General features: G+C 33.9%; 1 protein-coding gene across 1 annotated transcript; it reads right to left on the bottom strand.

Moving 5' to 3' along the window:
* Positions 1 to 6,929: 6,929 nt before the first annotated feature.
* On the bottom strand, positions 6,930 to 7,348 carry LOC149150388 (heavy metal-associated isoprenylated plant protein 12-like). Its single transcript, XM_089439255.1, has 2 exons — positions 7,275 to 7,348; positions 6,930 to 7,203 (listed from the first exon to the last, which is right to left on the bottom strand). Exons 1-2 carry the CDS (start codon positions 7,343 to 7,345, stop codon positions 6,930 to 6,932), a joined length of 345 nt encoding a protein of 114 aa, XP_089295381.1. The 5' UTR covers positions 7,346 to 7,348.
* Between the last annotated feature and the right edge of the window lie 3,603 nt (positions 7,349 to 10,951).

The following is a 10,951-nucleotide window of genomic DNA, read 5'->3' as shown; positions in this document are numbered from 1 at the left end:
TTGACAGTAATAGCCAATGTCCTTTACAGTTGTTGATCTCACACACCACACTAAATAACCGATTGGGAATGACAATGAATTAAATCAATAATGATGCTGATAGAAATGGGATAATTATGCTAACTATAACAATGTTGAAAGGCAAAACCAAATGATCGCAAAAAGGAAATGAACAACAATGCTATTTAGTAGAAATGAACAACAAAGTTAATGTACTGGAATGAACGACGAAGCTCTGTAATAAAAACAGCATAACAATATAGTTGCACAGAATAATAATCTTATTATGATGAGAAGGAACAACAACGCAATTTAGTTACAGCATATATAAGGGAGAAATTCATTAAATCTAAAAACAAGAAACAGTAAAGCAATGCAATTCCAATAAACAAAGATCAAACCAAACCATCACACAACAGAGATCGTAAAGGAATGGTACAGAATAGCAAGTGGATCCACCAGGGTCGGGCCCTTAGCCGCTAGTGAAGCATTGCCGGACTACTTCAGTATAGAAGAAAGAACAACAACCGAATTATGTATATGCGAAAATGGTTACAGCCAGTCGTACTTTGTTTTAATCAACGAGAGTCGATGATCAAAGTAAAAATACAACAGTAATTTCTGAATAATGATGAATCTTCATTCTTTACAATCATTGTCCCTTTTATAATGGCCAGGTGGATAAAACAGGAATAGCAGATAGACTAGTAACAACGATCCCTCAGGATCAAGAGATCCTAAGGGATCCGCTCAATCTTCTAACTTCAGTTAACTCTTTGTCTTTTGCGCTGATGTTGTGATCTCCTCTGTTCTTATCCTTAATTGCGTGCTCCAATCTTGACCTGCTGTCTGGATACGGCTTCCTAGTGAAGGAACAACAATTACTTCACTTTGTCTTTTTCCCTGGAAAGATAATTTCCATTTTATCTTTTTCCTGCATGAGAAAAGACAATAATTAGCTAAATTGCAATAATCAATAACTCCCTTGTTTTTTCTATAATTCTTTGATATATTAACATCTTAGAATATAAAGGAGATATGATTAAGGAAAAAGATAAGGAAATAAATGTCAAATTCATACCTTTTCCATAGATCAAAAATATGTATATTAAGATTTTTCGGTATGGAAATTGTTTGTAATTTTATTAATAAAAACAATTTTACAATATAAGAAATTGAAATGAATTTATTATTTTTATCAATTTTTATTACTTTTTTAATTGAATGTACATTATTATTATTATTATTTAGTTTACATAACATTTCTCCCATTTGAACTTACATTTAAATGCTCATACTTGCTTATTTTAGACTTGCTTTGGTTCTCTATCTCACTCACCTTTCCTCTCTATCTCCCTAGCTCATAATGTTTTCATTTTATATCAAAAGGTGTTTAAGGTTGATTATGGGCAATGTGTAGTTGTGGATCATGGTATCACTGACTGAGCAGTGCTAGAACTAATTATTGATCTTGTAACCTAGATTTGGAGCTTTGTGACCTTGAGTTTATGCTCTATGATCTTGGGTGTCAATCCCTGTGATTATGTTTGATACCATGGAACCCCTTGTCTAATCTTGTGTGGTCTATATGAAGTTTTTGATGGTTCTAGACTCACCAACATTCAGGGGATCTCCCTGATATGAAGTCCCAATTAGACTCACACCATTTAGTGTAGGAGTCCCATCCGGAATAAAGGCTCAGTTTCCAAATTCTTAAAGATCTACCTTGGCTCTGACTGTCAGCAAGAGAGAGGGGTGCAAATGTACTCTCTAAAAGCAAGGGGGGTGTGCCTGGTGAGTGTCCAATTGTAAGTGTGTCAAGAATCTTCTACCACGGAGAGGGGGAGAGAAGTGAGCCTCTAAGAGAGAGGTAATAGTACCACTCAAGAAGAGACACACATGAACCGAAGGATCTGTCTAACATCTAGTGGAATAGTCCATAGGATGTGATGGTTGTTACAACCAACAAATGAGAAAGATTTGCCTAATATCCCACAGAATAGTCCACAAGGATGGGACAACAATAACAACTAGTACAACACATTATCAATATGATAAGTACTAAAATAACCGAAATAGTTCAACTATCTTAGCACATGTGAAAGCAAACATGAAATACAAATATCTGCAGAATATTCTTACAAACATTCATAGTCCATGCATGAAGAACGTGCTAGCCTTGAAGGCTTATGTTATTAAGTAAAATTTCTAAGACACATATAATGAACATCACTAGCTTCAATAGTGGAGTGTGTGATCCACTCCTTGCACCAAAAAAGAACTAGCTTATCTCTCTAATGCTTTGTTGGTGGAGCCAAGGTGAAAATTCCTTTGCTCATATAATGAGGGAGTATATATAACCCAAGGTGACTCTTTGAATACCCTCATGACTTTTTGACTTCCTATGACTTTTCAACTTACATGACTCTTTACAATACATTTTGAATACAATATACATGATCCACACTAGTTATGTGGCATATGACCACTCATGACATGACACCGCTGACGTGGACTACTTGATGATGTGGCAATGTTAAGCCAGTGTTGCTGCTGAGAGTTGAGTGTCTTCATGAAGAAGCTTTCCTTTTCACCTTCGCATGCCTTGGTGATAAGGAGTCTTCAATGATCTTAAGTCTTGGATAGTGGTCGCAAACTAGTGTCCTTTTGCTTTCTCCTAATTGATTAGCTTGCAAGTTCAGCTGCAAGAGTGTCTTTGAGCATGCTTCCCTCCTTCTTCTCCTTCTCCATCATCTTTCCATGACATGATAGGGTACCTATTCCTGCAATTCAATCATGATGAGACGACATCAATTCGAAAATTCCTAGCCTAAGATGATGCATTCTGATCCATAAACTAAGCCCAGAACAAGTGATAGGTTGGGAAGAGGGGCTCAGTTACTGTGAAGTTGTGCAGTTCAAACAGGCAAGGGGAAGCCTTGAGCCTTGAGACTGTGTAGTGCACAGTTCAGGCAGGGCTGAGGAACAATATTGTGCAGTTTCTGGAGCCAGTGGGACAGGTTGAGGGGATGGACCTTGGGAGAGAATATACGGAAGTTACACATATACGAAAGATATGCACATATAATAAATATATGCATATATAAAATTTGTGCATATACGAAATATATGCACATATACAAAAGTTGCACATATACGAAAGATACACATATACAGGAGAGGTGTGCATGTACGAAAGATATGCGTATATACAGAAGATATGTGCATATACAAAAGTTGTGTATATATCAATATATGTGTATCTTTCGTATATGTGCATAACTTTCATATATGTGCATACCTTCCGTATATGTGCAACTTTTGTATATTTGCATCTACTGTATATGTGCAACTTCTTGATATGCACATATATGGAAGAAGCGCATAAACGGAAGTTGTGCATATACAAAAAACATGTGCATATATGAAATATTTGCATATACGGAAGTCACGTAGCTTCTTTATATGCACATCTTTTGTATCGCACATCTTCTATATATGCATATGGTGCTGCCCGCCGCTAGAATCTAGAATCTTCCGTATATGAATATGTCAAAGTTACACATATACGAAAGATATGCACATATATAGAAACTATGTGATGCAGGTCTAACCATAGGTCCTACACTTATAAATAAACACATACCATAAAAACTAGATTGAAACCCAATATCAAAATGCACATAAACGCTCAAATATAATTTATTAAAGACATAAAATATTTACAGGAGAACTTCTCATTCTTCACTCTCACACCTACTTAAATACATCTACATATTTGCATGCCTCATGGACTCACCTAGATTTATACAAATGGATTAGAACCCAAGTAGGTTCTAGATCCTAAACTAACTCCCAAAGTATCTCTCATGATCCATAAAATCTCTCATATAATCCCTTATCCCTAGATAAGAGCTAACTAATCCAAAATTCTCTCAAAACTTCCAAAATACTCTCGAATCTTCTCATATTTACAAGAATTATCATGTTCTCCCAAAACTATAGAAAAAATACATTAATTAATTATATCCTAACTTTGTAAACCAACTCCCTTAGTAAACATTTGACCTAGGTTAGATGCATCTGCATCACTACGCATATATAGAAGTTGCGCATATATGGAAGTTGCGTATATATGGAAGATATGCACATAGACAGAAGATTCACATATACAAAATATGTGTGGATGTACAAAAGATATGCGCATATATGGAAGTTGTGCATATATGTGTATCTTTCGTATATGCACAACTTCCATATATGCATATCTTCCATATATGCGCAAGTTCCATATACGCATATCTTCTGTATATGTGCAATTTCCATATATACGAATATCTTCCTTATATGTGCATCTACTGTATATGCACAACTTATGTATATGTGCATCTACTGTATATGTGAAAATTATGTATATCTTTCTCTCCATCATTATTTTTTTGTAGACAGACTAAGAACTGCAACTACATATTGTTTTGGTGATGATGACCTAGTGCTATCAAGTAAGAGGTAGAGAAGCTACACATAAGCACTATCAAGTCCTCAGTGTACAACCAATCTTGTTGAAACAAAGCTTCTAGTGTATTATATTTCAAGGGTAAATCCTATGAAAGAATCAACATATTGTCATTGTCTTTAAACTATCTTAAAGTAAGACATTTATATGCCCTATACTTAAATATTGCATGATGCACCTAAGGCATACTTCCCTTATAATTATGTTTTGGTGTTAGAATCTTTATAAATATGGATAAACTAAATTTGGAATTATGTTTAATGGTTTAAACCTTTGAGGAAAATGTCTTATTACTTTTTTCAATAGGAACTAAATTTTTTGGAGAATAGGTAGCATCAATTAGATATGTTTCGATTACACCATATACAACTATTTCATCAATTCTATTCACTAGATACAACCTCTTCATAAATGTACAATTATGCCAGTTACAACATGTCCATTAATACTTTAACTAATGAAACTTGGGAAACCAAATTTTCACCAAGCCACTTGAGCTAAGATCATTTTAATCTTTCATCCTCTCTTTGGGTGTAACCACAAGTTCAACCAGTCAAGGTGCCCCAATGGGTCTAAGGAAGCCTCATTTCCCAATGGTGAAAAACTCATATCTTTACACCATTGGAGTCCTGTAAAATTTTCCCCTTATATAACACATTTTGAGAAGGGGTTGTTATCATTAGGACAACCAGGATAGTTTCAACATTCTCCTAACTTACAAGGCATTAAGGATGAACATGGTACAAACAGGCTGTCAAAAACGAAAATAGAGCAACCATATAAATTTGTAAAGAAGACCCAGATGTGATGACTACCATTAATTCACTTGTTTAATTTTTATCGAAATCAAAAGAAAAAACAAAGAAAATTTCCCTGGATTTGGGTCTTCTTGGTGAAAACCATTGCAGAGGGTAATTTATATTTTTTGCAAATGGTTGTTCTATTTTATTTTTTGACATCCTGTTTGTACCATGTGCATCATTAATGCCTTGTAATATAGGAGAATGTTGAAACTATCCTGGTTGTGGGCCAGTCCTAAAAAAACTTGAATATTTTGTGTCATTTTCAAATTAAGGGTGAACTTGTCTGCAAGATTTACATGGAAAAAGTTTGAATATTTTGTGTCTTTACAAAATTAAGGGTGAACCTGTTTGCAAGCTTTAAATGGTAAAAAATTGAATATTTTGTGTCATTCCAAAATTAAGAGTGAACCTGCCTGCAAGCTTTATAATCATATTTGTAGTAGCCAAGATTTGGTTCTTTGCTTCTCCCCATGAATATGCTCAATGTTTTTAAGAGATGCTTTTGGAATTTGCAGTGTTACAATTTTAAAACTCACTCCCAAAATTATGAATTGCAATGGGGAATGTCTGATGTCATTGTAAATTCTTATTGATTGGAATTCTTATACACACTAACTAGCACAAACTAAGTTTTAACTCAAAATTGTTTATACATAAATTATATTATACATTGCAAATATCATTTCAAAGCTTTAGCTCATGCATTCTTTGCTTAGTTTTTTTCGTTGAATTGATAATTTGTTTGATGTATAAAATACAGTTAATTACCTAGCTTTGTAAATAATAACATTTTATTGTTGCATTTTTTGTTCTATAGTTTTTAAAACCATTTTGACATTTTCATTGTTAGCATGAATAGAGTGAGAGATTCTCAGTATTTTAGTGTTTGTAATGTAAATTTTTGAATATATCTACTCATTTCCATCAATTTTCCTTTTCTTCTAATAGAAATAGAAAATGAGTGTTGTATCTAAAGAAGAAATGAAGAAGAGGAGGAAGATGATGTAGAAGAGGAAAGTGATAATGAATAGAAAGGTATGGCCTCGAGAATAATCAAAGTTCTTATGGTTCACATCTTTTGCCAATAGAACAAAAATAGGAACTTTTTAAGTCTTTGACATGGCATAAGAGAATTAATTGTGTTTTTGTATTGTATATAGAGGGAAAAAACAAAGCTAAAGGGAAATCAACCAAATCAGATCCTTCTGATGATGATATACATTCTGGTATCTCTAATATTCTTCAAGGAGTATATTTTAACACAGTAAGATTTTAATTAGTTAGTTTCAGTTTCAACATTTCCTTCCCTTTGTTTTTGGTATGCTTTTGGAGAGGTGGTACAATATTTCTTCTTGTTATCCCTCTAAAGGTTTTTATGTTTTGTTCAACATTGTATTCTGACTATGGTTTGTTGTGCAAGATTGTTATCCCTATAAAGGTTTTTATGTTTTTTTCAACATTGTATTCTGACTATGGTTTGTTTTATTCCCAGCTGCAACAACATTACATAATACAAATAGCTTACATCATCTCCTAAAATTCCTTTGAGACCACTAGTTGTCACCCCCATGCTCATACTTTCCCCCATAAAGAAGGAGGATGAGATAGATCTAACAGATGGTGCAGCCATTGGGATCCTCACCTCTCACGACAGTATATGATGAGTATCCTTCATAAGGCCCATACCCATAATGGGGATTCACTTGATGATGATACACAACTGTCGGAGTCTCTGCAGCCGCCTTCTCTTCTTTGGCAGGACCCATGCTCAACAGCTCTGTGAATCCGAGTTTCATCAGTTTCTTTGCCAGAACCATGGGATCTGCTTCTCCGATCACAGTTATCTCCCTCCACTGCATATCAACTGCAACAGACTCTATGCCTGCAATCAAATATCATATCACTACTCAAAACCCAAAATTGCAATGGATAAAATATTGGATTGATAGTTATGTTCAGTGGTTGTAACAATTCTCATAGCCCTTATCTTACTTTTCTCGTCCACCATCGCCACTTTCGGTACCATTTTCTGCAAATATCACAATCTTGTTTGATAGGTCATATCATATTAAATTGCGTTTTTTATAATTAAGTGAATTTTTTGAATAATAATGGTGGCTTCTTATTTTTATTTTTTTTATAAAATAATAATTATGAAGTATATATATTGTGAGGTATATATATTATTGTTGAAATAATTAAAATAAAATAATAAAAGATGATTAATATTAAAATATAATTTAATATTTGTATATTTAAAAACTAATTTTTTTTTTTTTGGTTGAATTTCATTTATTTATATAATTTTTAAATTTAAAATATAAAAATTATAAAAACTCTATTATAAAGGTTTTAGTTGGAAATAAACAAGTCTAGCTGCCTATTCGTACCAATATTTCAAAAAAAAAACAACTTACATGGGAAGTAGAATCATGTAAGATTCTCCTCTGGTTCTATGAAGTTAGAGGGAATACTACAACTAGTGCACAATGATGTGTTCAGACTTGTGTCCATTCAATCATTGGGAAAATCTATGTACTATGTCTCATTTATAAATGACTTCTCAAGGAATAAATATATTTATTTCCTCGGGAAGAAATATAAAGTCTTTGATAAATTCAAAGAGTTTAAGGATCATGTCGAAAATCAAATAGAGAAGAAAATTAAGGTGCTTAGGACAAATAATGGTGGAAAATTATATGCGAGCGAATTTGAAGAATTCTATAAAAAATGTTGTATAAAAAGAAAAAATATTACTCCATACACACCTCATCAAAATGGAGTTGCAGAAGGGATGAATAGGATGTGGATGGAGAAATCAAGGGGCATGCTCAGTGGTGCCGAGTTAGGACAAGAATTCTAGGTAAAGGTAGTGGACATTGCTTGTTACCTAGTAAATAGATCACCCTTATTAGTGTTGGATGATAAACTCCACATGAGGCATGGACTTGTAAGAATCCTTCTCTCAAACACCTTAGGGAATTTGGTTGTGATGCATATGTACATGTTCCAAAGGAGAGTAGGAGTAAGCTAGATAAGAAAACTAAAAAGTGTATTTTTATTTGATATAAAGATGGTCTAAAAGGTTATAATATTTAGAACTTAGAAAATAAGAAGATATTGTATAGACAAGATGTGGTATTTAGAGAATTCAAAGATGTCAAAAAAGAAGCATTACAAAGGGAAAAGGAGCCAAAAAATACAAAGCTTAAATTAAAGGATGATGAACTAGACTCTATAGAAGGACAATAATAAGAATAAGAAGAACCATAGACTTTGGCATTAAGGATATCGATTAGGGAAAGAAGGTAGCCAAAAAGGTATGCTCCACACTATTTTCATTCAATATTTTCCTTGTTTATTACTAATGATGATCCTAGAATTGTTAGGGAGGTATTGGATCTAGAGGATGGAAAACTCTGGAAAAAGGCCATGGCTAAAGAAATGGCAGCCTTGGACAAGAATGAGGCTTGGAATCTAGAGGAGTTGTCAACTAGAGGAAAGCCCATTGGCAGAAAATGGGTGTTCAAGCAGAAGCTAAATGCAAAAGGAAGAATGGAGAAATACAAAGCTTAGTTAGTAGCAAAGGGTTATTCCCAGTTACAAGGAATTAAATTTGCTGATATTTTTTCTCTTGTTCCTAAGTTTACTTGTATTATATTTCTTATATCTATTGTACTACTTTTGATCTTGAAGTAGAAAAAATGGATGTGAACATAACATTCATTTGTGGGGATCTAGAAGAAGAAAACTACATGAAGCAACTAGAAGGATTTGTTGTGAAAGGAAAGAAAGAGTCGGTATGCATGCTAAAAAATTCCTTGTATGGGTTAAAGAAATCACCAATGATGTTGTATCAAGAATTTGATACTTATATATTGGGACTTGAAACATCCCCAATTCGCCCAACTGGGGTGATGCAACCGACACCGACACCATTACCATAATCATAAAAGATACATATACATAACATGACATAATAACATGCAATAAAAACCATAAAAGATAAACCATGGGCATGCATAAAATAAGTTTCAAATACTTATATGTTAAAATATGTCGACCAGACTATGGAAGTTGGGATAACATTAGTTTTAGAAAACATCAATACAAGGTCATGGTTGGGCTTCGCTATCAAAATAGACAACTATGATTTGGAAAAGTTTCCTCGGGTAGGAAAAAAAGGGGATTGAGCTCCTCACAATAATTTTGAAAAAACAAAACCCCCATCATATAGTTAAAGAGAATTGAAAGTATATGAAACTCTCACATCCATATGAACATTAGTCTCTCCCTAAGAACTCGTGTTCCAAGACATGCTCACATATGAAGAGTTATGGAAAAAAATGCAACATAGAGAATATTAAGACTTGCTTCTTATCCACTACCCAAAAATAAGGTAAAGGGAAAAACAAAGAAAGCAACACCCTTCAAAAGTAGGGGCCCTTTGAAAGGCCATAGATGAAGAGGAAAGGCTTAAAGCCAAGGCCCTTGGAAGGAAAATATTTTAGCCGAAATAAGAATAGAATGACAAAGGTTGGTCAAGACCAAAGCCTTCATTGTTGATCAAGTAACTCTTCACGATGATGAACGATAAACATAGACAAATGTATCTAGCCTTCCAAGATTCATACTTGATACAAATGCTCAACTATGAACACATTCATTTTAGGTGCAAAAAATCCATCATCAAGGCCATCTTTTTAGATAGTTTCTATTAAATAACACTCTAAAATTCATTGAAAACAAAGGGGGAAAAGTATGTAGAAGGATTCCTTCTCAATATTCTCCATGTTCCACAATCTAAACCTCCTGGAAAACATGTTATAGAAAAAACCACAAGGACTTGTTTGAGGTAGAAAAACCGTAGGATCACGAGCTCTAATGCAAAATGATATGATACTTGCACCTTAAAAATTATAAGAAAAAAACAATTATATCCCTCTCTAAGAGAGAAACCTCCCTCACAATGAATACAATGTACAAGTCCATATGTTATAATCCAGAGACCAGGTCTCCATATTGTGTATATAGGAGAGAGAGGGCACAATTATAAAAATGGGACCATTAAGGGTTTTGGCCTAAATAGTGATATAAGAATCCTAGTTGTACAATCCAAGTACCAAATGCCACCTCAAGCTCCCCAGAAGGGCATGATTAGCCCAAATGTAGGAAAATGATGGAATCACGACAAATTGTTGTAGATAATGAGGAGGGAAAATTGAAAAGGACAAAGACATCTAAGAATATGAGGAGAGTGGTAATATGGATATAGACAACATTAACCTTCAAAGCATTGTAGAAACCTACCAAAACCATTAAATTTAGTATGGGCTTGGAGAACACATCTGACTAGTCCAACAGTCCCTCCCACACAATAGAAAGCCTTGAGTAGAGGATCTACAAACATCAAGCATAGGCCTAAGGCTAGATATTGTACATAAAGAACCTAATAATCTTAAAAGGAATCCCAAAGAGGACAAGCATCTCGGCTAAATAAGTAAATTATAGTTACTATAGGAAATCAAAGATTTTATGGTTACCTTCTAACATAATGCTTTGATGGAAAATTCTTTCTCTCCTTTCATTATCCATAATTTACCTCCTTCTTTGCCTCCCATAAATACAATGC

Source organism: Pinus tabuliformis, chromosome 9 (genome assembly GCF_031772625.1).
Source record: "Pinus tabuliformis cultivar Carrire ecotype Pingquan chromosome 9, CPIR1, whole genome shotgun sequence".
Taxonomy (NCBI): Eukaryota; Viridiplantae; Streptophyta; class Pinopsida; order Pinales; family Pinaceae; genus Pinus; species Pinus tabuliformis.
Note: the sequence above shows the minus strand (reverse complement) of the source record. Positions and strands in the feature narration are given on the sequence as shown.

What these genes read in the sequence shown, in the direction of transcription:
- LOC149150388 (XM_089439255.1), bottom strand. Translation starts at nt 7,345, where the DNA reads ATGGTACCGAAAGTGGCGATGGTGGACGAGAAAAGTAAGATAAGGGCT. An exon ending in AGAATTGTTACAACCACTGA is followed by an intron (nt 7,204 to 7,274) that starts ACATAACTATCA and finishes ATATTTGATTGC; the next exon opens with AGGCATAGAGTCTGTTGCAG.